General features: G+C 36.7%; 2 protein-coding genes across 4 annotated transcripts in view; both read left to right on the top strand.

Moving 5' to 3' along the window:
• Positions 1–1,916, top strand: part of ascc3 (activating signal cointegrator 1 complex subunit 3) — a 242,887-nt gene extending 240,971 nt beyond the window's left edge. For both annotated transcript variants that reach the window (XM_048152789.1, XM_048152790.1), the window contains exons 40-42: positions 751–957; positions 1,040–1,215; positions 1,292–1,916. In XM_048152789.1, the coding sequence (XP_048008746.1) occupies positions 751–957; positions 1,040–1,215; positions 1,292–1,433 (525 nt within the window). In that variant the 3' untranslated portion in view covers positions 1,434–1,916. The remainder of the gene's footprint in view (positions 1–750; positions 958–1,039; positions 1,216–1,291) is intronic.
• A 2,755-nt stretch (positions 1,917–4,671) lies between these two features.
• Positions 4,672–23,805, top strand: sim1a (SIM bHLH transcription factor 1a). 2 transcript variants are annotated; one of them, XM_048152805.1, is made up of 12 exons: positions 4,672–4,891; positions 5,093–5,527; positions 8,078–8,160; positions 8,569–8,658; positions 8,763–8,871; positions 8,963–9,048; positions 10,167–10,366; positions 12,640–12,746; positions 13,369–13,516; positions 18,175–18,340; positions 18,796–19,198; positions 20,758–23,805. In XM_048152805.1, the coding sequence occupies exons 2-12, from the start codon at positions 5,353–5,355 to the stop codon at positions 21,435–21,437; spliced, it is 2,247 nt and encodes a 748-aa protein (XP_048008762.1). In that variant the 5' UTR covers positions 4,672–4,891; positions 5,093–5,352; the 3' UTR covers positions 21,438–23,805. The 2 variants fall into 2 exon arrangements, with proteins under 2 accessions (XP_048008762.1, XP_048008763.1); XM_048152806.1 differs by lacking the exons at positions 4,672–4,891; positions 5,093–5,527; positions 8,078–8,160 and having other exon boundaries at positions 8,574–8,658; positions 8,767–8,871.
• Positions 23,806–26,736: the final 2,931 nt, after the last annotated feature.

Below are 26,736 nucleotides of genomic sequence, written 5' to 3'. Positions count from 1 at the left end.
GTAAACATTTTAAGAACACTTAATATTAATGCAATTAAAGGTTGATTTAAAGCTCTTAATTAATGACGATGTAGTATTTTCTGTGACCTAATCTGAAGTGAGAACTATTTGCTCTGAATATCCATTAACAACTCCTTTACTACTGTATTAAATACTGTACATCACTTATCTGGTTAATAAGTTGTTAACAGCATTAAAACATCATCGAACTCTTTACATATGAGCAAATTAAACTATAATTTTGTTAATTACAGTGACAATAAATGAAGAACTCACTATTTGTATTCAGGCTAATTTAGAGACTATAATTTATAAACTATGAATCAACTATAAACTAGTTGTTTGCAAAAGTGCTTAGTTACTGTAAAGTGTTAACAAAATCATTTTTAATATTATAAATGTCTTTACTGTCACTTTTGATCAATTTATTGCATCCTTACTGAATAATGAATTATTATTTTGTCATTTTTAATCTTTCTTACCCCAAAATTTGGAATGCTATTGTATCACAATATTGTGCAGCACAACATTGATAATAATCAGAAATGTCTTTTGAGCATCAAATCAGCATATTAGAATGATTTCTGAAGTAAAATCACTTCATTCCAGTTATTCCAAGCTTTTGAACAGTGGCGTAATTCACAGAACTTGCAGAAGTAGTACTGCTAAATTTGCCTGATGTCGATCAAATTCAAGAAAAAAAGCGAGAAGCATGTTCTTTATGTGGTGCTAATTGTGTTGTTTTGTCAGGCATGGCTGTATGTGAGTCACCTGCCCGTGGTGGAGGTCAGTCTGAGCGTGAAGGGCTGGTGGGAGGGCTGTGAGGAGCAGACGGAGCGCACGCTCCCATCTAACGTCACCAACATCCGGGACGAGTCCAGCTGGCAGCCGCTGCACGCCGATCAGGAGTACGTCCTACAGGTGTCCCTGCGCCGCCTCAATGCCGGCCAGCAGAGAGTGAGTCTGTCCACACACACACACAGAGCCAGTGTTTTTCTCTGTATCGCCCTTCAGCTCATGTTGATTCTGCTGGTTTCAGAGGAAGCAGGACAGCAGGGCACAGGCGCCGCGCTTCCCCAAACCTAAAGACGAAGGCTGGTTTCTGGTTCTCGGGGAGGTTGAGAAAAAAGAACTGCTGGCTATCAAACGCGTGGGATTCATTCGCAACCGCAGCAGCGTGTCCGTGGCCTTCTACACGCCGGAGAAGACGGGAAGGTAAGAGCCGGCCGCTGATTCTCTCATGGCATTTCTTTGTAGCATCTACAGTCTTAATGTGTCCATCTTCCTGCAGGTGTATCTACACACTGTACCTGATGAGCGACAGCTACCTCGGCCTGGATCAGCAGTACGACCTCCATCTGAACATCATCCCGGCCAGCATAGCTGCGCAGGTCAACAGTGAGATATCAGAGAGCAGAACGGGCCGCCAGTGACCTCACGCTCGGATCAAACCAAACCAATGTTTTTTTTGTTTTTGGCTTGGGATGTTAATTTATTGGCTGATTCTTTTTGTAAGTTCTAGGAAAACTGCACTGTATGAGTGCCGGTTTATAAAACCCGGTGTTTTGCATTCAGTTAAACATTAGGTGATTGGTACATCTGGCCTGAATAGTGATTTCACCCAAATCTAACACTGTCAGCTGAGAGATCAGATGGTTGTAATGGAGCACCAGCCTCAGGCGTTCACTCTTTCTGCCTTTATTACTCCTTTTTTTTTTTTTTACACTTATTACAGATTTTCTCCTTGCTTTTTTTAGTTCACCAATAACATCCTGCGGTGCGTTTCAGGGCAAACTATGCTTGTCAAATGAAAAATATAAAACATAAAAATGTGTTTTTTTTCTTCTGAATTTATGGAAATGTTCTGTATGAAAAGCAGTTTTGTTGAATATGTAAAATAAAAACACATGAATGCAGCACAATTGTTTCCGGTCTTTAATAAGTGTCCAAATGTACCTGACTTGTGCTGTTTTCAGCAGTTTTCCACACGCCACGTGCTTTTGATTGATTGATTTTTACAGAGGTTAAGTGGTCTTATGAACCTGTAGGGGTAAAATCTTTCATTCTGTTTTTATGCATATTTCTGCCATGAACATAAGGATTTTAAGGGATTTGCAGATATTAAAGTAGCACATTTAAAACATTTAAACATATTGTTTAATTCAGGGTTCAATGATTTTTATTGTCACTCCAAAACAACATGAGCTGGAAGGAAATTAAGTACTGATGTCCAGTTAAAACCACTCAAATAATACACATAATTATACACACATATACACTAAAACCTGACAATTAGCAAAAAAAGCAATGCAAACTAAAAAATCCTGGCTTGAAAATTGACAAATCCAGTGATTGGGTTGTTTTGACCCAGTAATTGGGTTAAATGTTTGATCAACCTGCTGGGTAGTTTTATTTAACTCAACTATTGTTTAAAAATGACTATATGACTGAATTAAAATGAACCCAAAATATGTTGGAAATTAAAAATCAGACACATAATTACTAGAGGCAACAATAATAATCAAAAAGTGAACATTTATTAATGAGCAATTCAATAAATGTTTGTTGTTTAATTATTATTCATTAAACTTATTAATAAATATGCATTTATAAAACATATTAATAAATGTTAATTAAACAATATTTGAGTTTAATAAAACTACCCAGCAGGTTGATCAAACATTTAACCCAATCACTGGGTTTGTCCATATTTAACCCAACTTGGGTTGTTTTTAACCCAGCATTTTTTAGAGTGTAGCTTAAAAAGTTTAGAAAGTTCAGTTTGTCAGAAATGTGAATAAATATTGATCACATTAGTGTATGTTGAAGTTTGACTGAAGCGATCATAATGTTGATGTGATGATTCGTCTTCCACTGCTGACAGATGCAGTTGCAAAATTATCAGTCATATTCTCTAAATAACATTGCTTTAAGACGAGTCAAGACAGCAGACTTGCTTATAAATTAAAATCCTGGCAGCATAATTAAAAATCCTAATTGTTTAATTGTTTTCAAGCGTTGATTTCTCACCAGTGGTTTTAATGGCGCTGGTTTTGAGTCCCTGCTGAGGACTTCATATATTGTAAAGTATTTTCGATTGTTCTCTTTTCCACTGACGCCGTTTAATCAGCAGCAAATTCGGGCTTTAGGAAAAGGTTAAAGCAGCACAAGCGTTTCGTGTGCGGGGCTCATCCGCCCTGATTTTCTCCTGCTACAGGTGATTTCCTGTTACAGACACAGACTGAGACGCACACCAGACGCCATTCACATCTCTCACACCAGCACGACAAAGATGCTGTTGTTTTTTCCCATAGAAATGTTATTATTTGAATTTTTTATCATAATAACACCTTAAATATTTTATGATTATTATTATTATTATATTGGCTGTCATATTGATATCACAGAAAAGGCTTAAAACTGTGGTGTATATAATATAATATATCTGAGAAAATCTAAAGTCTGCCATTCTGTCTCTTTATTCAGCGAGACCCTGACAGAGAAGAGCAGATTTATTCCCATCCTCACTGAATCACTGATCCGCAGGCTTGAGTCCACTCTAAACAGGACAATGATAAGCTTTCAGTGTAGAATGCCTTTAAAAACACACTTGAACACATTATATGCATGTATTGCATATTTATAGACATGTAGTGAAATATTGGTGTATAAGTATGTATTGTATTCATATTTTATTTATATGCTGGATATATTTTAGGTGATTGATCACTAAAAAATATAAAAATAAAAATAACTCAGCGGTTGGGTTAAATGTTTGATCAACCTGCTGTGTAGTTTTATTTAACTCAACTATTGTTTAAAAATGACTGAATGTCTATCTTAAAATGAACCCAAAATAGGTTGGAAATTAAAAATCAGACACACACTCTAAAAATACTCGAAGTCTCTGGTCTGGTCAAGTTTCAGCTTAAAATACCCCACAAATTTGCCCCTATTTAGGGGTGAGCAAAAACATGCCTTTTACTATATTACTATTTTGCTGGATAAAAAAATAAATCCAAAATTGGTTGAAAAAAATGTCTGGGTGAAAACAACCCAATCCCTGGGTTTGTCCATATTTAACCCAGCATTTTTAGAGTGCATAATTACTAGAGGAAACAATAATAATCAAAAGGTGAACATTTATTAATAAGAAATTTAATAAATGTTTATTGTTTCATTATTATTCATTAAGCTTATTAATAAATGTGCATTTCCAACCTAGTTCATTTTAAGCAAGAAATAGTCATTTTTAATCAATAGTTGAGTTAAATAAAACTCCCAGCAGGTTGATCAAACATTTAACCCAACCACTGGGTTGTTTTTAACCCACTGATTAATGCTTTTTTTTTTTTTTTTTTTTAAGGATAATTTGGTGATAATTATTTTATTTTAATTCTGCAGCAATAAAGAAATTCGATGATAGATAGATAGATAGATAGATAGATAGATAGATAGATAGATAGATAGATAGATAGATAGATAGATAGATAGATAGATAGATAGATAGATAGATAGATAGATAGATAGATAGATAGATAGATAGATAGATAGATTTAAATGTAAATGTTATTCATAGTGTGTTATGGGTCAGAGGTCAGCGTTTCTAACAAATCGTGATTTCTCCTGGAGCAGCTGCGATGAATGGGATCCAATGGGAAAATCCTGTCTGGTCCTTCAGTATCCAATGAGCTGAGATCAGGGGGAGGGTCCGCGCGCTGCCCAGACAGACAGAAAGAGACTTCAACAAACTCTCCTCCAAACACGATCCTTCTGGATACAAAGATGCCATGTTTCCCGAGTCTGCTGTGGAATTGCGCGTGAATGAGTCTGGATTTGTGTCCTTGTGGAGTTATGGACTCGTGAAGACGAGCAGTGGATCTGACATGAGGTAAGAAGAGCTGCGAGTGTGAGTCTGTTGAGGAGAGAAAGTTTCACTTCGGCAGAATATGATGTTAGAAAGGCGCAATGACACATGAAGAAATGAGCATGATCCTCAATTTAATATTCATTAATAAAGGGTCATTCGTGTTCCTCAAAAGTGCATTTCAAAGTGGGAAGAGAAGTGAACGTGCGCTCTGCTGTTTTCCAGGAATATCTCGCGCATCTGATGGAAGGAAAGAAGGAAGTTCCTCATGAAGAGATTGTGGGCCCGAGTGGATTTGATGTGTGTGTGAATTAAGACAAGCTCTCCATCATGAAGCTCTGCGTGTAGGACATCTCAGGACCATCAGAGAAGCGTCGGGATCATGGCAGGAACACTCTCAGGACGGTAGAAGTGTGTGTGAAGAGTGTGTGTGTGAGAGAGAAGCGACCAGCAGAAGGGAGTGAGACAGCTGTCCGGAGCGGAGCATGAAGGAGAAGTCGAAGAACGCGGCGCGGACGCGTCGGGAGAAGGAGAACAGCGAGTTTTACGAGCTGGCCAAACTGCTGCCTCTGCCCTCCGCCATCACCTCCCAGCTGGACAAAGCCTCCATCATCAGACTGACCACCAGCTACCTGAAGATGAGGATCGTCTTCCCTGAAGGTAGGCGCTTTTGCCAAATCCTTCGTTTCTACAAACATTATTATTAGTGTTCTTGTCAGATATAGTCATAATAAAAATGATGATAATAATAATAATAATAATATAGGCCTATTATTATTATTATTATTGTGCTGTTATTACTAAAAACAATTAGAGAGTTTTGTTATTATTATTATTATCATCATTATTGTTTTGTTTGAATGTCATTTTGATCTAGACATGAAGGCTGTAATTTAAGAACAGCATTATTGTACAACAGGATCTCCTGCACTTCATTTTCACAGCATTTAAGACCTTTTCCGAAACAAATCTTACTAAAGCGGAAGTTATAATAATTAAGACGATTTAATAAGAGGACTTTATTAGATCTGTTCGTTTTTAAAAACGCGAAAACATTAAGGTCGCTGCGGCCTGCATTTTATTAGTTATTATTACTATTATATTTTTTAATAAGCTGCAAATAAATAGGCATATTCTTTGTCCTATTTTATTAAAGCAAAAATAATTTTCTTGGCCTTTATTAAAGCAAGGAGATTGACTGATTGGATGTAAATGTAGTCTGATTATTATTTTCCACTTTCTGTTCTGCGTGACTGAAGACGAACAGCGACAGTTATCACCGTCTGATCAACACAACAAATATTATCGACGTTTATTAGCTATTATTAGTATTATTATTTAAAATAATACTACTTTTAAAAAAAAAAATCGATAAAAATGCCGAAGCGGGTTTTCGCGGGTTTAGGATCATGTGACACACATAAACGCCGACATTTTATCATTAAGAAGCTCATCGTCGTTTATGTGCGCGACGAATAGGCTAACATCAAGAAAAAAGAGCACATTAAACAGTGTAAATAAATACATAAACATATCAACAACACGACAGTCAGTATTTAAGCTTTATTTTCACCAGCGCGCGTATTTATTTCTTAAATGTGTGTCACGATAGGCCTGTTGAGCTTCAAGGTCATTTTGAAGAAAGCGAAGTAGCTATATAATTACGCATTATAGACCTATTAAATATTTTTCTAGCCTATATAATGTAATAAATGTGATTAAAATGTTTGAAACCTGCATAAAAACGAAAGCGGCTCTGAATTCTGAGGCAGATGAAGAGGACCTGAAGGAACACACCTTATATTCGTGCGGATTACATGTTTATTCTGCTCTCAGTGTTAGACTAGATTCAGATCATCATCACACTCTCTCTCTCTCGCGCCATGTGCTGAACTCATCACACTGAAATAATGTTTTAATGTGAATGAAACTCGCGGGGTTAAAGGTCAGCGGGTCAGAGGAAAGACAGCTCGAATGTAGTGTTCGAGGAAATGAGACAGTAAAGTTTTATTAGAAAATGAAGGTGGTTTATGGTGGTTATTTATTGCTCGGCTGTGAAGAGAATAATTCTGCTGTCAGATGATCCCTCAGTATTCACTGACACATTCACGCGTTTTTATTCATCTGCTCTGTGTTTTTCGCTCAGGTTTGGTTGCAGGATTTATTTATCAATATATATAAATCCGTTTTACGGTCATTCGAAAATTAAAAACGGTCGAAGCTCATTTCTAAAGTTGATTTGTCCTCTATTAGAGAATGTTCAGTGTGAATGAAGACAGCAGGCTGTTGAATTCATTGAGAAAAGAAGAAAATGAGTTCACTTTTCATCGAGTTCTTGATCCGATTCATTCATTCATCTATTCTTTTGTATGAAAAAATGTCTTATTGTTCATGTGAAGAAGAAGAAGATGTGAAGGCTCGAGATGTTCAGAAGAATAATCCGTCGGACGCGTTCAGACGCGCGTTATTCCGCGCGATAAATTTTTTTGAGAGCAATAATTATTCCTTCCACAGTTGTTATTATTATGATGATGATTAATTATTATTTAATAAATAATTTTTTTCTTTATTTATAACATAAACTGTAGGCCTAATCAGAAAGCTCAGTCTCGGTCGGTCGATTGAATTATAGCGGTATCTTTAATCTTAAAATATGTATTTTGTTTATATTTTTAAAAGCAGCAAGAAAGTTACTTTTTGCATCTAAAATTCCCTGCCAGTCTGATTTAAAAAAAAAAAAAAAAAACATGTTTCCACGAAAAGAAAAAGATAAAGCGGTGATTGTGAGAGAGAGACGCGGTGATTTTCCGGATGATCGCGGACTCCGTGTTTGTTTAATATTAAAGTGGAATCGGAGCGTCGCTTTGATCTGTGTTTGTTTTCGTGTGATTTGCATCTCAATGCGGATTGTGTGTGTCAGACTGTTTGCTTTCTCGAGTTCAGCGCCTGAACGGGAAATACTGCTCATTTACATTCAGTGTTTACAGTCAATCCAGAGCTGAAATATTGACCGACTGATCGACAGATCACTATTATTTCTGCTGCTGTTATTTTTTGTGCGTCTGATGTGGAATGTTATTAGGCTATAACGAATGCGCATGACACACATTTGATTCTCACGCTGAGATCGGGTTGAAGTCGGCTCTTTTCAGTAGTTACCCTGCTGGATTTCCCTTGTTTTTATCTTTAATAAACGGAGGTGTTTTTTAGGTCTTGGGGAATCGTGGGGCCACGTGAGTCGCGCGAGCTCTCTGGACAATGTGGGCCGAGAGTTAGGATCACATCTGCTGCAGGTACTCGAGCTCACACTGATTCACATTCTTATATCATATTAAAAACTATACAACTGTATTGTTAATAATTAAATATCGTAATAGGAAAATTCTGGTATCGAATGATGCGAATGTTCTATCGAATGATTTTAGAATTGTGTCGAATTCAGGTCGGGTTGTTGCAGCCGTCTAGATATCAAGATTTGAATTTGTTTTAAGTGTTACTTGCATATATTTTTTTGTATGTAATATAATATAATTTCCTTAAATTATATATACATTTTTTTATAAATGCCTCATGCATTTATATTTTTCATCTGTGTAAATGAAGCCTACATCTTGATAAAATGATAAACAAGTAATTGATTCACAAGAGCTGATGATGCTGTGACATGAATGTAAATTAACACATGAATGAATTTTCTTCAGACTTTGGACGGCTTTATTTTTGTGGTTGCTCCTGATGGAAAAATCATGTACATTTCAGAGACGGCATCAGTGCATTTAGGGTTATCACAGGTAAAGTGCATGTTTTGGTGTTTGCTCTATTATAACTCTATTTATATTCATGCTGTAGGTCACAATGTTTCTTTGACTGCAATGACAGAAGTTCATTTTAACAGGTAGAGCTGACGGGGAACAGCATTTATGAGTACATCCACCCCGCTGACCACGACGAGATGACCGCAGTGCTGACCGCTCACCAGCCGTATCACTCACACTTCGTCCACGGTGAGACATCCACACCACTCCCGCTCACACGAGTCCGGTCATTCCCTCGGTGCACCGCTTCACCTTCTTCTGCTTCCTGTTCTTTTTCCAGAATATGAAATGGAACGATCGTTCTTTCTGAGAATGAAGTGCGTCCTCGCTAAGAGAAACGCAGGCTTGACGTGTGGAGGATACAAGGTATTCCTTTTTCTGTGTGTGCTGCTGTACAAATCTGCATTAAAGTATCTTTTATTGTATAATATAATGTTAATATTTCTTCTTTTATAGAAGAAAAGGTTCTGTATAGAATCTGAAAAGCTTCATATATTAGAACATTTACACTCTAAACATGCTGGAATGTTTCAGCACAAATTTGGGTCAAAAATGGACAAACCCAACCATTGGGTTAAATTTTTAAATTCAATTTGAACCCAACAGTTGGGTTTATCCATATTTAACCCAAATTAGGGTTGACACAACCCAGCATTTTTAGAGTGTAGGGGTTCCCATCACGGGATCATTTTATGGATTTAGTTTTAATTAATTTGTTTTAATTACTTTTTTTGAATTAAGCAGCTTGTATACATTATCACTATTTAAACATGAAATAAACTGTTGAACAAAGTATTATGCAATCATCATTTAAGACATTTCTCCTTATATAGAACATGAAGAGTTCTTTATTAAATGGAGTCAAGAGTTCTATAGAACCTCATAGTGAAGATTCAAGACACACTCTAAAAATGCTGGGTTGAAAATGGACAAACCCAGAGATTGGGTTATTTTAACCCAGCAGTTGAGTTAAATGTTTGATCAACCTGCTGGGTAGTTTCATTTAACTCAACTATTGTTTGAAAATGACTATATGGCTGGATTAAAATGAACCCAAAATATGTTGGAAATTAAAAATCAGACACATAATTAGAGGTTTATTACTAAATTGTTTAATTATTATTCATTACACTTATTAATAAATGTTCATTTCCCACCTATTTTGGGTTCATTTTAAGCAAGAAATACAGTCATTTTTAAACAACAGTTTTAAAACAGCATTAAAACAACCCAATCACAGGGTTTATCCATTTTCAAGCCAACTTGGGTTATTTTTAACCCAACATTTTTTAGAGTGTATATTGTGAGGAGCTCAACTCACACATTTGGCATCATTTTTTTAAAGAGTCAGCATGTGCAATGTTCAGATAGTGTATTCATGCGTAAGTCAAGGCAGAGACTGTGTGTCTGTAGAAAGCATGGAGATCTGATCACAGCTGTGTGTGTGTGTGTGTTTGTGTGTGTGTGTGTGTGTGTGTGTGCAGGTGATTCACTGCAGCGGCTATCTGAAGATCCGTCAGTACAGCCTGGACATGTCTCCGTTCGACGGCTGCTATCAGAACGTGGGTCTGGTGGCCGTCGGTCACTCTCTGCCCCCCAGCGCCGTCACCGAGATCAAGCTCCACAGCAACATGTTCATGTTCAGAGCCAGCCTGGACATGAAGCTCATCTTCCTGGACTCCAGGTACCGTGTGTTCTGTCAAACGTGTGTATGCAAACACATACTGCTCTTATAAGACAATATAGGCCCAAAGATTTACAATAATATCTCATAGTTCATGCATCAACTAACATTAACTAACAATGAGCAATGCATGTGTTGCAGTGTTTATTATTCTCTCTTGATGTTATTTAAGAAAAATATTTGGTCACATTTTAGTTTATGGTCCAATTCTCACTATTAGCCTTGACTTTTCCCCCAATTAACTCCTAATTCCTGCTAATTAGTTAGTAAGGTAGTTGTTAAGTTTTGGATTAAGAATGTTGTAGAATATGATCATGCAGAATAAGGCATTAATATGTGCTTTATAAGTGCTAATAAACAACCAATATTCTAGTAATATACAAATAGTTAATAGTGAGAATTGGTCCCTAAACTAAAGTGATACCAAATATTGTTAGTTCTAGCAATAAAGTCCATTAAATAATATTAAAAGATACAACTTTTGATTTGAACAGTGTACTAGTAAATGTTGAAATTAACACAAGCTAATATTAATAAATGCTTTAAAGTTTTTTTTTGTATGTTAAAAATTGTAGTTAACTAATGTAACCTTATTGTAAAGATTTACCATTTCATTGCAAATTATATTATAAGCATAACAATTTGAGTAAAATATTGAAATTTGAAAATTAAAAATTAAACATGAATTTCAGAACATGTTGGCATTGTACACTTCAATGTAAGCAAGAAAACAGTGTAAACATGATTTTGCGAAAGACAACAATATTAATGTTCCAATCTTTCCCTTCTTTATGTTTAATTCAATGTGTTACTCACCATTTCTTTGTAATTATTTAGGAAAATGACTTGCAATTTCTGAGTGAAAATTGTTTCTACACCAATTCAATTTTATTCATGTGAGGGGATGACATGATGTCAGTAATTTCCAGGATTTGATTAGTGAGCAAAATAAGGGCATAATCTTCAATATCCATTCATTTTATGTCATAAAAATGTATTATTCTTATTATTATTTTTCAATATGGGCAGACTTTTGGACCCAGATGTGTGTGTGTGTGTGTGTGTGTGTGTGTGTGTGTTTGCTGTTTGCTGCTGGGTAGTTTTATTTAACTCAACTATTGTTTAAAAATGACTATATGTCTGGATTAAAATGAACCCGAAATATGTTGGAAATTAAAAATCAGACACATAATTACTAGAGGCAACAATAATAATCAAAAGATGAACATTTATTAATAATCAATTTAATAAATGCTTATTGTTTAATTATTATTCATTAAACATATTAATAAATGTTACACTCTAAAAAATGTTTGGTTAAAAACAACCCAAGTTGGGTTGAAAATGGACAAACCCAGCAATTGGGTTGTTTTAACCCAGTGGTTGGGTTAAATGTTTGCCCAACCTGCTGGGTAGTTTTATTTAACTCAACTACTGATTAAAAATGACTATATGGCTGGCTTAAAATGAATCCAAAATAGGTGAGAAATTAAAAATCAGACACATAATTACTAGAGGCAACAATAATAATCAAAAGGTGTACATTTATTAATAAGCAATTTAATAAATGTTTATTGTTTATTATTCATTATCTTATTAATAAATGCTCATTTATTAAACATATTAATAAATGCTAATTTCCAGCATATTTTGGGTTCATTTTAAGCAAGCAATACAGTCATTTTTATACAACAGTTGAGTTAAATAAAACTACCCAGCACGTTGGGCAAACATTTAACCCAACCACTGGGTTAAAACAACCCAATTGCTGGGTTTGTCCATTTTCAACCCAACTTGGGTTGTTTTTAACCCAGCATTTTTTAGAGTGTAATTTCCAACATATTTTGGGTTCATTTTAATCCAGCCATACAGTCATTTTTAAACAATAGTTGAGTTAAATAAAACTACCCAGCAGGTTGATCAAACATTTAACCCAACCGCTGGGTTTGTCCATTCTCAACCCAACTAGGGTTGTTTTTAACCCAGCATTTTTTAGAGTGTGTCTATATATATGTATGCATTATGTAAATTCTTTTTTCAAGCACTGAATGGCAGAAGCAGAGGCTCCTCTGTGATTGTGTAAATGCAGCTTTGTTTATGCTCTTCTTTCTCTCTCATACGCACACACGCAGCTGTGTTTAGCGAGACACGTTTGCACGTCGGGCTTTACGTTTAACCAGATTTGTCCGGCGCTCGCACGTGCCAGTGTGTGGACAGGTGTTTGTGCTCACGCCAGCACCATTGTCATTGGCTTCTGTGTTTGTGTTTGTCAGGGTTGCGGAGCTCACTGGCTACGAGCCGCAAGACTTAATAGAGAAGACACTTTATCATCACGTCCACAGCTGTGACACTTTCCATCTCCGCTGCGCGCACCACTTGTGTGAGTTAGGTTTGTTTTTCCTCATTCCTCTGGTCTCGTCCTCTTTACGGCATCTAATAATAACAGCAGCTTTAGCGATGACTGGCACATCTCTCACCGTCACGTCTGCAGGGCACAACTGAGCGCAGTAATTGATAATTCCACATTACAGGAGATGAATATGATTTCCCTGCCTCGACACACCGCTTTGAGCGGGAGCTTCGATTAAACATGCAATCTATTAGTAACTCAATTAGTGAGCCAGATTGAAAAGGAACATTTTTTCCAGCATGTTTTAGTCCTTAAAAACACAGTTTTCAGTTATCCGTTGTTTTATCTATTACTTTCCTGATTGCAGCACAACACAGCTTATTAAGAGACACAATATTTGACATTATTTGCTATAAATAGTTATTAGGCTGTGAGAGAAACGGCAGCTTATGATTTAAACATGCAAATGAAAGCAGTAATTAGCTTTTACTGAATTAAAAGGTTTTAATGAAGCGCACGTAAGGCTATATATATAAAAATCACAATTTTGCTGATGGGAGTAAACAACAAATTAATGAATCGTTTTTTCACTTGCAAGATATGAATGTGAGAGTGTGAGAAATGTTCTTTAATCGTGCTTTTCTGTCTGCAGTGTTGGTAAAAGGACAGGTCACCACAAAGTACTACCGATTCCTGGCTAAGCAGGGCGGATGGGTGTGGGTCCAGAGTTACGCCACCATCGTACACAACAGCAGATCGTCCAGACCTCACTGCATCGTCAGCGTCAACTACGTCCTCACGTGAGTTCAGCCTTCACCTGTAGAGAGAGAGCTGTTTATAGCATGATATGCTCTTGTTTTTGATTCGCATCATCATTTTGCAACATTACATTATATTTAAAGCTATGAAGCCTTTTAGAGTGATTAAAAAGGTCATGTGTTTATGATCGTTTTAATAGTTTACATTTTGAACATGTTGCATTTAGAGTAATCTGAATTAATACATTTACTGTAGATCAATTTAGTCTATATATATATACAGTCAAACCAAAAATGATTCAGATGTTTTTGATATTGTTGGTATATTTTTACTAGTGTGTGCATGACACTATAGTTCATTTATGTAAGTGAGGATAGCAAAATAAAGTAAACTGTGAAATATTATACCCAGAAATACTTCATACAGTGGACTACCAGTAAAATTTATGATAATTTGGAACCAAAAATGATTCAGACACTTTGACCTGACCATGTTTTGATTAAGTGTCAACTCACATAATTAAGATTATTTTTTTCTGACAGTTTAACTCAGAGATCTTGTCATATTTTATTACCACAAAACTCCCTGAAATTTCCTAACCCTTCCATCTAGATAGCGAAATTCTCTGTTTTTCACTGTTATATCTATTTCTTATGTGTTCCATTATTATTATGTATTTCGTTCTTCTTTATGTAAAGCACTTTGAATAAACTGAATTAATGAATGAAATGTTCAAGGTGTCTGAATACATTTTGGTTTGACTGTATATATATATATATATATATATATATATATATATATATATATATATATATATATATATAAATATAAACCCCAGATGACAACAGTTGTGCTGTGCAATTATATTGTAGAAACTGTGATACATTTTTAAGGTTTTATTGATCAACATTTATTTGAAATAGAAATCTTTTGCAACGTTATGCATGTCTTTACTGTCACAACACAGATCAATTCAATGCATCTGTACTGAATAAAAGTATTAATTTTTCCTTAAAAATAAACGTTTTCTATTTTACCAACCTCTAACTTTTCAACAGTAGTGTATATGCATGTGAAAATATACTTTCAAATTGCTTAATTTGCTTGCACTGTAACATAGGATACTTAATTGAACATTAGTACTTCAACATATCCTCAAATTTTCAATAATGCAATTCAGTAGTGTCCAAAAGTCATGTCCGGTCTGGGAAAACTGACATCATCACCCTTTATTCAAATATTATAATCATAGTTGTGTTTGGAAATTGTGTGACATATTTTTGGCCAGGCTGTGTGACAAAGAAATTATGAACACATGCAAAAACAAGAGAGAACCAAAAAAAAATGTTGTAGTCAGTGTATGCTTTTTCCTGTTAGCGTTTTTGTTTTTGTATGCATTTTCTTCCATCATTTTTAAAATATTTAAAAAATATATCAAATATTTTCCTCGTATTTTGATGGTTTAATCAAACATAATGGGTCATTAAAAGCAAATATCCCCACCGGACATCACGTTTGCCCACTACTGTGCTTAAATCCATTAGTATATGACTAACATGCATGCAGTGTATTAGGCTGAAGTGTATTAATGCCATATAATTTCCTCAATCTTCTGTCTGCAGCTGTGTTGAATTGCACACATTATTCCACTATTACACAGCCTAAAGGCCCATCTCAGTGAGCAATTGATTCAATACAATATCATTAGAGTTCAAATTTATGGTGTTTGCAGAAATCCAGCCATGACAGTGACTGCGTGACTCAAAGCTGCCCTGATGCTCATCAGTCAGTTTGGGGTGTCATTCCTGCTCTTGCTTTATATAATATGCCAGCTGCATGTACAGAAACTGCATGGGAGCCAGGGGTCGTGGCTGATTTATTTGTCATGCATTCATACTGACAAACTCTGTGCATTACCACAATGAACTTTTCCACTGGAGCTCCCTGGAAAGAATGAGGTGGGATTGAGCAATGGAGCCATCGCTCACACCATGGCTTTGAGCGAGGGGCGTATGGAAGAGCGAAACGCAGCATTTGTGCACACACGTCCAGCCCATTAGAACTGATGCCAGCATCTGGAGCATCGACCCCCAGCCCCGCTCGTTCTGCCTCCTTTGCTATCTGTGCGTTACAGATGTAAATGAATTTGCTGCCATAAAAGCCTTCATTAAAACAGAGTGGCCTGGTTTTAATATGCCGATCGCCTGCGAGTGTCAGACAGCTCTTCAGCCGCAGCTATAAAGGAAAAGTGTTTATGAGGTTTAATTAATGGGCTGTAAAGATGATGAGTGTTTATAGCTCACAGCTTGCTAAGAGTGTCCATGAATGGAGTTCTCCTTTTTTGTCATATTCCATCTTTCGGTTTCCTTGGGAAGAGTGATTTCCATAAAAGCGTGCGTTGCAATGTAGACATCACGAGTGCGAGATCTGTTTCCTGTTTAACCTCTCCACATGTGCTCTCATTCAGAAATGCACAGCCAGTCTTTAGTGAGAAAAGGAAACGAGGTGGATACGTCTAGCGTCTTATCGTGCCGTTATCAGAGTCTACTCACACGGGCTGTGAGGTGTGAAATGAGATTGTGTGTGTGTGTGTGTGTGTGAGAATGGCGGCTCAGCTGTTGCATCACCTTAAAGGGATCGTCCACTTAAAAATTAAAATTATCCCATGATTTACACACGCTCAAGCCATCCTAGGTGTACACTGCCCTCCAAATGTTTGGAAACGCCTGGCAAAGTGTGGTTTTGGACGATATCAGCATAAATCCTTATCATTTTTGGTGCAAATACATTAAAGTAACTTGACATTATCATTGAAGACCAGCAATAATAATTTTCATTTTGATTACATAATAATGGCAATATATTCATGTCAAAGTCAGACATGCCCCTTTGCCAGCTGTGATGCTGTTACTGGATTAATCTTGGTCCAGGTTTGTAAAGGATCTTTGGGTCAGCACACCTTAATAGCTTCAACAATTGATTTGCAATTAAGTTTAGAATACAATGAACCAATCTGAACCCAGTTTAGGTCAGATAGCTGCTAATGCATAGAAGTTTTTTTTATGTACAAACTGTTTATGTAATAAAATATGTTTTCATAGTTTGTGTAGTTCATAATCAGTGCAAAATGATCACAAATTAAAAAGGATTCATGCCAATATTGTCCAAAACCCCACTTTTCTAGAGCGTTTCCACACTTTTGGAGGGCAGTGTATATGACTATCTTCTTTCAGACAAACACAATCAGAGTTATATTAAAAATATCCTGGTTCTTCCAAGCTTTATAATGGGAGTGAATGGGGGGTGAGATTTTGAAGCCCAAAAAAAGTGAATCCATCCGTCATAAATGTAATCCATACGACTCCAGGGGGTTAATAAAGGCCTTCTGAAGTGAAGCGATGAGTTTTTGTAAGAAAAATATCCATATTTAAAACTTTATAAACTATAATCACCAGTTTCCGGCAACAGTTGTATGCAAGTTGAGTTCCAGCGGAAGAGTGACCTCTGACCCGACACATGACATATTGACGAACATGGAAGCACAGAGGAGAGAGCGAAACAAAACACCAGTCAGGAATGAGAAGTCTAAAATGAGAATTTTTAAAGAGAAATGTCAGAGGTAAGAGAAGAGGAGCTTGAGTTTGTTGCCCAGCCCTATCTGTTTGAACCGCGAGAGGCGTCTAAGCTTACGATACTCCTACATCATGCGTCGGGTCAGAGGTCACTCTTCTACCGGAACTCAACTTATGTACGACTATTGCCAGAAACCAGTGATTATAGTTTATAAGTTTCAAATATGGATATTTTTCTTACAAAAACCCATTGATTTGCTTCAGAAGGCCTTTATTAACCCTCTGGAGTCGAATGGATTACTTTTATGATGGATGCAAAATCTTGAGTGCCATTCACTACCATTATGAAGCTTGGAAGAGCTAGGATATATTTTAATATAACTCTGATTGTGAAAAGAAGATAAAAGGCTTGAGGGTGAGTAAATCACGGGATAGTTTTCATTATTTGGTGTACTATTCCTTCAAGGGTTTTGGCTTCTGTCTACAGGCCTTGACCCCAGAAAAACCCTGTTTACAGAGAGCGTACAACAGTGGCGTCAACTTCATGTCAATGATCGAATGGATTTTTATATATGTTTGTGTGGCTGCATGTGAGAAAATGTATGTCTGTCTTTCTCCAAGATGTTGCCATCTGCATGCAATCCCATTAGTCTGAGCCGGGCTGCTAGGCCTCAGGAGGGAAACTGGCATCGGCGGCTGGCTAGCATACATTCTAGCCATTGTTTTCTGAAAGTTATACATCACCGGGAACAGAAATCCATACAGCACTTTACTGAGAAATCAATTCCCATTTCCTAGTTATGCCTTATGTGGTGATCCCTGTGTGGGTTTGATTTAGCCAGACATAGCTCTTAATCTCACTGTGTATTTGAACAGAGCCTCCAGCCCTCTGCCGTATGTTTGTAGGAGCCTTGTTCCAATCCTGCAGGAGAAACAATGCAATTCATTTTCTGTCCTTGAGTCTTCCTCACACACTGCTTCACAAATGAGCATGGAGCCTGAAAAATCTTTAAAAAGCCCGGCCGTACATTCAGGAGTGGTAAACTGAAAAGGAAAAATGCACCAGTACGCAGAGACAAGCAGTTGCACGGGGTTCGACGCTCAATGCTGTTGTTATTTCTCAACAGGGACACGGAGTACAAAGGACTACAGTTGTCTTTAGACCAGGTGACATCCACCAAACCCTCGTTCACCTACAACAGCCCCTCCAACCCTGTCAGCGAGAACAGAAGGGTCGGCAAAAGCAGGGTCTCCCGTACCAAGACCAAAACGAGACTCTCTCCCTATTCACAGGTCGGTGTCACAGCAATGGTAATGGTGTATTGGAAACTCTAGGAAGGTCTTCTGTTGCTGGGAAGACTTCTAGTGTGATTTACACAGCTAGGACATGCTTAGTTGTTCATTGAGGAACGTTTCCATAAACCAATCACTGCCTTCTAAATTTAGGTGTTGGGATAGGGATAGGTTCAGGCCCTGGAACATCATGCAGTCATTGCACGATCATTTTAAAGGTAGGGTTGGGGATAGATTTAGGACTCGGATTGGATGAGAGGAATGTTGGAACATGTTTTATGTGTGTAAATCACGCTTTGTCCCTGGAGGCTCCCCAATACTCAATAACTCTTCCTAATCAAACAGCTCATTACTAGACATGGATGGGTCAGATAAGGGAAACTTCTATAATGTGTACTGCCTTCAGGAACAGGGTTGGAAAACACTGTATTAATGCATATTCTTTTTTTGCGCAGTATCCGGGTTTCCCCACGGATCGCTCGGAGTCGGATCAGGATAGCCCGTGGGGTGGGAGCCCCCTCACTGACTCTGCGTCTCCTCAGCTTCTGGAGCAGTGTGAAGGCGTAGACTCCTCATGCGTGTACCGACAGTTCTCAGAGCCGCGGCCGCTGTGCTACGGCCTCCCGCTGACCGACGACCACCACACCTCCGGCGACCTCTACGGCCACGCTCACTCCGAGTCCTGCGAGAGAGGACGCTGTAAGGCTGGCCGATACTTCCTAGGCACCCCTCAGCCCGGGCGAGAGGCATGGTGGGGTGCGGCCCGCTCCGTCCTCCCGTTACCCAAGTCCTCGTCCGAGAACGGAGACAGTTTTGATGCTGTGATGCCCCACATTGCCTCGATCCATAGCCTGCAAGGTGTGTTTCTTTTACTGGATCTATAGTTAGAAACCAAGTTCTGAGCAGAAACAATCGGTTTTGGCCTTCCAGGGGCTCCTTTCCAAAACATAACCAGTTAGAACGGGGGTGTCAAACATACGGCTGTCCAATCTGGTCCTGTCCTCTCACCTCTGTATAAAGTAGTATTTATAAGCACAGCGCTGCTTTGTGTACAGCGGTAAACAAGGAAACGCTATATCGCTGCTGTTCCATAAGCGCCACCTACTGTCGGAGAGAGAATTTGCATTTTAATTCAGTCCATCTGCTGTTTTTGTTTTGTGCATGTGTCTTCTAGCATAATTATAGCATAATTTCGGAAAACAAAAGTCAGATCATTCTGTTTTGGCTTTAAATAATCTAATTTAAATTAAAAAAAAAACAACTGCACATGCTACATCATGATTAAAATGCAGTGGTTGCCTTTAATTTTAAATGGCTACAGATATCTGACTATAGTTTGACCTGTTATAGAGCAAATAAACAACAAATAAATTTGCTTAAACAAAAAAATGGAATCAGCCATGAAAAATCATAATTGGGAATCCCTAATAAAAAATATTAAATAAAACATTATTTAAAAAATAAATAAATTAATTAATAATTTTTTTTCACTGTAAAAAGGCAGTTTCACTTGTTTGTATTGGTTAATATTAAAGGGTTAGTTCACCCAAAAATGAAAATAACATCATTAATTACTCACCCCCTTGTCGTTTCACACCCGTAAGATGTTCGTTATAAGATATTTTTGATGAAATCCGATGGCTCAGTGAGGCCTGAGCAATGACATTTCCTCTCTCAAGATCCATAAAGGTACTAAAAACATATTTAAATCAGTTCATGTGAGTACAGTGGTTCAATATTAATATTATAAAGCTATGAGAATATTTTTGGTGTGCCAAAAAACCAAAATAACGACTTATATAGTGATGGCCGATTTCAAAACACTGCTTCATGAAGCTTCAGAGCGTTATGAATCAGTGTAGCCTCACTGAGCCATCGGATTTCATCAAAAATATCTTAATTTGTGTTCTGAAGATTAACGAAGGTCTTACGGGTGTGGAACGACATGAGGGTGAGTAATTAATCACATTATTTTCATTTTTGAGTGAACTAACCCTTTAATGTAGGCTAATTGTCAGCGCACTAAGGTTTAAAAAATGTAATTTAGCCCACACATGGTTACATTTTTTTCCCATCCGGCCCTCAACCTAAAATGAGTTTGACACCCCTGAGTTAGAACAAAGAAAAGGTTACGGCAGGAGTATTGTGAAATGCTTAACGTGAAAAACTTGTCTAAAACAATGACCAACGAGAACCAAATTTCTTTCAAGCATGTTTGCAATAAATAATAGCACTTGGCAGAAAGACGTTAAAAAACCCTCCCGCATAGAAACCAATGAAGGAAACAATTTAACGGTGTGAAATGTAGAAATGATTTAGGACTGTTACAGCAGGTTCATGTTCTTATCCTGCAGTTTAACGATTCCACTCTGGAACTTTTTTGTGTCTAATTCCACGCTGTGTTCCTCCACTCGCAGTGAGGGGTCACTGGGACGAGGACAGCATGGTCAGCTCACCCGACGGCGGCTCAGCGAGCGATTCAGGCGACCGATACCGCGCGAGTCCTCAAGAGCCCAGCAAGATTGAGACGCTGATTCGAGCCACGCAGCAGATGATCAAAGAGGAGGAGAGTCGTCTGCAGCTGCGAAAGGCTCCTACAGAAATACCTTTGGAGGCTACAAACGGTCTGGCCAAGAGCCACGGGCCTTCGTTTCACAGTGCCGACTTCCCCCAGTCAGGGTTGCAGGGTGTGGTGTGTCGGGGGCCGGCTCAGGTGATAAGCCCCGCCCCTAGCCCTGTTCCTCTGTCCCGTCTCAGCAGCCCCATCCCTGACAGACTGGCTAAAAGTAAAGACTTCCTGCAGAACGAGCTGTCCTCCTCCCAGCAGCAGCAGCCGCTGCCCCTGACGGGCACATGTGCCGTCTCTCCGACGCCCGCTCTGTACCCCTCACACCCCCGCCAGTACCTGGAAAAACACACGGCCTACTCGCTCACCAGCTACGCACTAGAACATCTGTACGAGGCGGACAGCTTTCGAGGATACTCCCTGGGTTGCTCAGGTTCCTCCCATTACGACATGACCGCTCATCTACGCATGCAGGCTGAACAAGCGCCGGGCCATAAAGGCACCTCCGTCATCATCACCAACGGCAGCTGATGCTTATCCAATCACGTGCCGCCACACAGCGCTTCACCCTCTCACGCTCGCTAGCCTTGAATTTCTTTGATTTTTTTTGGTAGCACTTTATTTTACAGTTCTCCTTGTTACACGTTACACGTAGTTACTATGATAATAACTATAAATTATGCATAATTACATGCAGTGTTGGGAAGGTTACTTTGGAAATGTAACTTGATTACAAGTTACCCTTTTTAAAATGTAATGTAAGCAGTGTAACTATTTCAGTTACTTTATTAAAGTAATGTAACTTTTTGATTACTTTTCTAAATTTTTAACAACAGTTAATGATTTTCAAACATTACAGTAGTACTCAACACTTTCAAAATCCTTCATCGCTTGAATTAAGATTATAATCATTTAATTTTAAAGCACAACCATCACAAAATCAGACTTTAGCACCTGTTTTTTTACTTTGAGATCATTCTGAGGTTAAATACAGGTTTAAAATCATAATAAATAGTTGAATAGCTATGATACTGTTTTTGAAAACAAATCTTTGTACAGCTTTGACAGGAAACACTGACGTCTAACAATGCCTTGGAAAAAACAATTAATCTTAAAAAATAAAGCATATGCATAAACCCCAATAGGAAACTCCTTAAGCATTGGTGTGCAATTTGGGAAAGAAATCAGTTAAACAAATTCATATTATTCAACATATCCTAGATTATATATTCAGAAATAACCCCCTTTGTAATTGTTTACATTTTCATAAGTAATCGTGATTTAATCATACATTTGTTCTCAGTAACTGTAAGGGATTGCAGTTACATTTATTTTGTAATAAAATTACGTAACTTTGTTAAATATAACTGGTTACTCCCCAACACTGGTAACATGCAACTAACTCTAAACCAAACCCTAACCCTGCAGTAAGTACATGCAGTTAATAGTTATTACTCAGTGCTTACACTGTAACACAGACAGCTTAAAATAAAAAGTGTAACCTTTTTTTTTTTTTGTTCCTACAAATCCTACAGATATTTTTTCTTAATTGTTTACTAGTAAAAAAACACAAACATCCTTAAAACAAACTGCTAAACTTATGATATAGCTTAAGATATTATCGCTTCACTGAGAAAAATTTAGAATTAACTGTCAAATTAAATGAGGTTTATGCTCGAGAAGAAAAAAGACAGACTTAATTAACAGAATAGGAAAACTGAAAAACATTCTTATTATCTGATGCAATTTTGTATAAGATAATAAACGGATCTTATTTTAAGGATGTTTAGATGCTTTTACTGGAAAACAAGACAATAATTCTGATTAAGAACATTTAATCAGTGTATCAAGGGATGCGATCTGTGATTCGTCTGTTCACAGACTCCATGAAAGGGTTTGTTTGTCACCTGATTATCACACCTTTACCACTATTATAAGCTGTAAATGCGTGAATGAATGAGGATTTCCCAAATCATTTCTGGAAGAATCACATGACCTTGTAACAGCAGTTTCAAAAATCGAAACGGGAAAACAGTATTTAATTATTTACGTAATTTACTGAATTGTTGGCTCACAGATTCTTTGTGGTTTAAGCTACATGTAAAAATGTTTTGGGATTGTTTGTTTTTTGTTATTTCTACATCCACGGCCTCAAATCCCATCCAGGTTTTAGTCATTTTCCCAGCAGAGCCTCATTTGTGGCATTGGAGAAAATACACTTTAATATTACAAGAAGCATGCTGATGTACCAGAGATCAATAACTAGCTCTAATGCAAAATGCAGCATTAATTTATTCTTGTTTCATAACTGTTTAAGGTTGCTGTAGAATTGGATCTTAGCTCATTTGTGTAACTTTTTTGTAGTTGCATATGCTGTCCATCTGTGTTTGGACCCGATTCAGTCTTCTAAGTCAGGCTGAAGATTCAATTTGAAACTTTTATTTATTTTTTTAAACAAAACAAAAAAAAATTTGGTTGAGCACATTATTGTATGTTATTGACTTGAACAAATGGTTTGAAATGTATGAACCTTTTTTTTGTCCTTCTGCAAGCCTCTTACATGTCAGCCTTTAAAATGAAAACTGAGATTATGCAATTATGAAACACTTCTGATTTTATTCAAACGAATGGAACAATAATAGAAATATGAAGTAAACGTCGACTCCGGCGCTGGTCGGAGATGTGGCGATGGACTTGCGCTGCCGTTCGGTGTTCTGGAGGAGTCTGATATGGACCGTAAAGGAGAGACTCTGGCCTTTACCTCACTCCTTCTTCATGTATTTATAAGAAACTGCCTGTTTTTCTCAGAGTGAGAGAAACTCTGAAAAAAAAATATTTATGATGTACATACTCAAAATGCACCCACCCCTCGCACACCAAATAAAATGATGCAAAATGGTATTGCAAAATGTATTTATTATGTGAATGAAAAAAAAATAATAATTTGTTTTAAAATATGGTGTGTTTATTTATGATTTTCAGTTCTGCATCAAAATTAAATAGCGTTGTTTCCTTTCATGCATCAGTATTTCTGAACATATAATGATTTTTTTTTTTTTTTTTTTTTCATACTGCAGCAAAACTGTTTAGAATAATATAATTTGTTATTTCAAAATTGGTTCTGCGTTTGCTTTCGATCTTGGCATTGTTCATCCGGTGAGACCTTGGAGAACTCAGGTGAAAAATATCTTATCCACACTAATTTGATCATTATTCATGTTTATATGATATTTCATACTCACTTGAAAAATTAATAAATGATTGCAAAGATGTTCATTCATTGAAAGGCTGCATGATTCTTATTTTTAAATGTTTATTCGTTTTATTTTGGATCATAATTTTTGTGTCACAAAATTAACAGCAGCATCAAGACTCTTCGTTTCAACTAAAAATCAAGTGTGAAAATTATTAAATTAATAATAAAAAACAAAGATTTTACTCCATAATGAATGCTGAAGCTACAGGCCTGTAATAACATCATACATGATCAATCAATGTGCTCAAAATAAAGAAAGGTGAAATCTGCTGTGATAAATCAAACAATACATGACTGAACCTGATCCAGCAAAACTAAAAAATTAGTCTGGATTTAATAGTCTATAATAGAGAAATATTTCATGTTTTTAACATCATTAGCTGTGAAACAATAACCCACTGTCATCTAGTAATAGATGCTTTCAGATAATGAAGATCATGTCCTTCAGAAAATAAATGACAGGCCTATTTCTATTTGCTTCATTTGTTTTCAGCTAACAATTATAAAAAATCTGAACAAATTTATTTAATCTGCAAGACCAAAGACTGTGTGGTCAAAGAAAGTAGAAATCTCCTATAAAAAAAAGATTCTTGAATTAGGTGGAACTGAACTGGTTGTTAATTGAAGAAGACAGAAGGAATATGTTTACGAGTATTTGCCAACATGGTGGTTGTTTTCGTTTTGCTCCAGAGATCCTTTTTTCTGGCTCCAAATCATGAAATGAGACTTTAACACACTTTGTAGAGTACAGCCATTGAGAAAGGGCTCTTTGAGAGCGTTCCTCTCGTCTGTATTTGACGTGTGCTGTACAGGAAGCTCAGGTGAACCCTTGGCCATCCCGACAGGTGTGTTGCTGGGCAACAGTGACTAACACAGACAGAACGAGTGAGCGCTGCTGTTCAGCCCGACTCTACACACACATCCCACACATTACCACACATTACCCTCACTGTTCGCAATGCCTCGTGCAGATTATGAGCACACATTCTTACAATACTCTTATTGAGAAGGATAAATTCCAACAATTATAGCCTATATATATATATATATATATATATATATATATATATATATTCTGTTATAGACAAGGCAAGGCAATTTTATTTGTATAGCACATTTCATGCACAATGGTAATTCAAAGTGCTTTACATAAAGAAGAACAATAAAAATAAAACATAAGGAACGGAAATAACAGTAAAAACAGAGATTTTTGCTATCTGTATAGAAGAGCTAGAAAGTCTTAGGGAGTTTTTTGTTGTTGTCCGTCAGAGTGGATCTAAACCTCACACGACAGGACCGCTGTCTAGCAACCTGTTAAGGCACTTCAAACTGATAAACAAAGTTTCAATCTCCCCTTTTGCCAAGACACCTTAAACTGCATCACACAGCCCCAATCCCCCTTCCGGAGATATCTTATCTATGCAACGCAGTTCAAATTTCCCCTTTGGAAAGTGTCCTGACTGTAATCCAGAGATATCTTAACCATGCACCACAGCTCAAATTTCCCCATGGTTTGTCCCCTTATCCAAATTTACCAAATTTTAACCTAATCACAAATGCTTAATTCATAATTCACCCAGCTCTTTCAACCAGACAGCAATATTTAAAATGCATTAAAAATCAGAAATGATGATACATAAAAGATATAAAATACATTAAAAATAAAATAAAAACAGGAAAAGGAATTAAAAGAATAAAAAGATAATACGTATAAAATAAAATGCAAACAGTTCGGACATAGCACAGTGCTCAATCAGCAAATGCATAGATAAAAAGATGTGTTTTGAGTCTGGATTTGAATGTGGCTACTGTTGGAGCACACCTGATCTCTTCTGGAAGCTGGTTTCAGCTGCGCTGGCGTAACAGCTAAAAGCAGACTCTGCTTGCTTTGAGTGAACCCTGGGTATTTCTAACTGATGTGATGCTATTGATCTGAGTGATCTGTTAGGTTTATATTCTATGAGCATATCTGCAATGTATTGTAATTGTACGTAAATAATTATTTTGTTCATGACTTTTATGACCTCATATTAATTGAGAAGCTACATGGAATATTTATACTTAATAAAGTAAAATAAAATAAAATAAAATATAAAATAAAATAAAATAATAAAATAAAATAAAATAAAATAAAATAAAATAAAATAAAATAAAATAAAATAAAATAAAATAAAATAAAATAAAATAAAATAAAATAAAATAAAATAAAATAAAATAAAATAAAATAAAAAATACAGACCAAAAAAAAAAAAAAAAAAAAAAAGCGGTGAAAAACAAAAGAAATGGCAAAAATACACACTTTCCCTTACAATATATACGTTTGAACCTAAATTCTCCTTATTCCTTAATTCACATTATTATATATATATTAGGAAGTCCATTTTATGGCATGTTCTGCTGCCAATGCATTGACATCATCTTAAATATGATTTTAGCAGCTTTTTAGAGAAAACTTCTAGAACTTTAAAAGTCAGAAGAGGCCTGCAGAAACATGAGACTTGTGCTTGAACATGAAGGTACTGAGTTTGAACAAAACATATGAAGTCAAGTTTATATAACCTATTGTAAGTAAAG

This window comes from Megalobrama amblycephala, linkage group LG13 (genome assembly GCF_018812025.1).
Source record: "Megalobrama amblycephala isolate DHTTF-2021 linkage group LG13, ASM1881202v1, whole genome shotgun sequence".
Taxonomy (NCBI): Eukaryota; Metazoa; Chordata; class Actinopteri; order Cypriniformes; family Xenocyprididae; genus Megalobrama; species Megalobrama amblycephala.
This window is presented reverse-complemented; position numbering and strand designations above follow the sequence as displayed.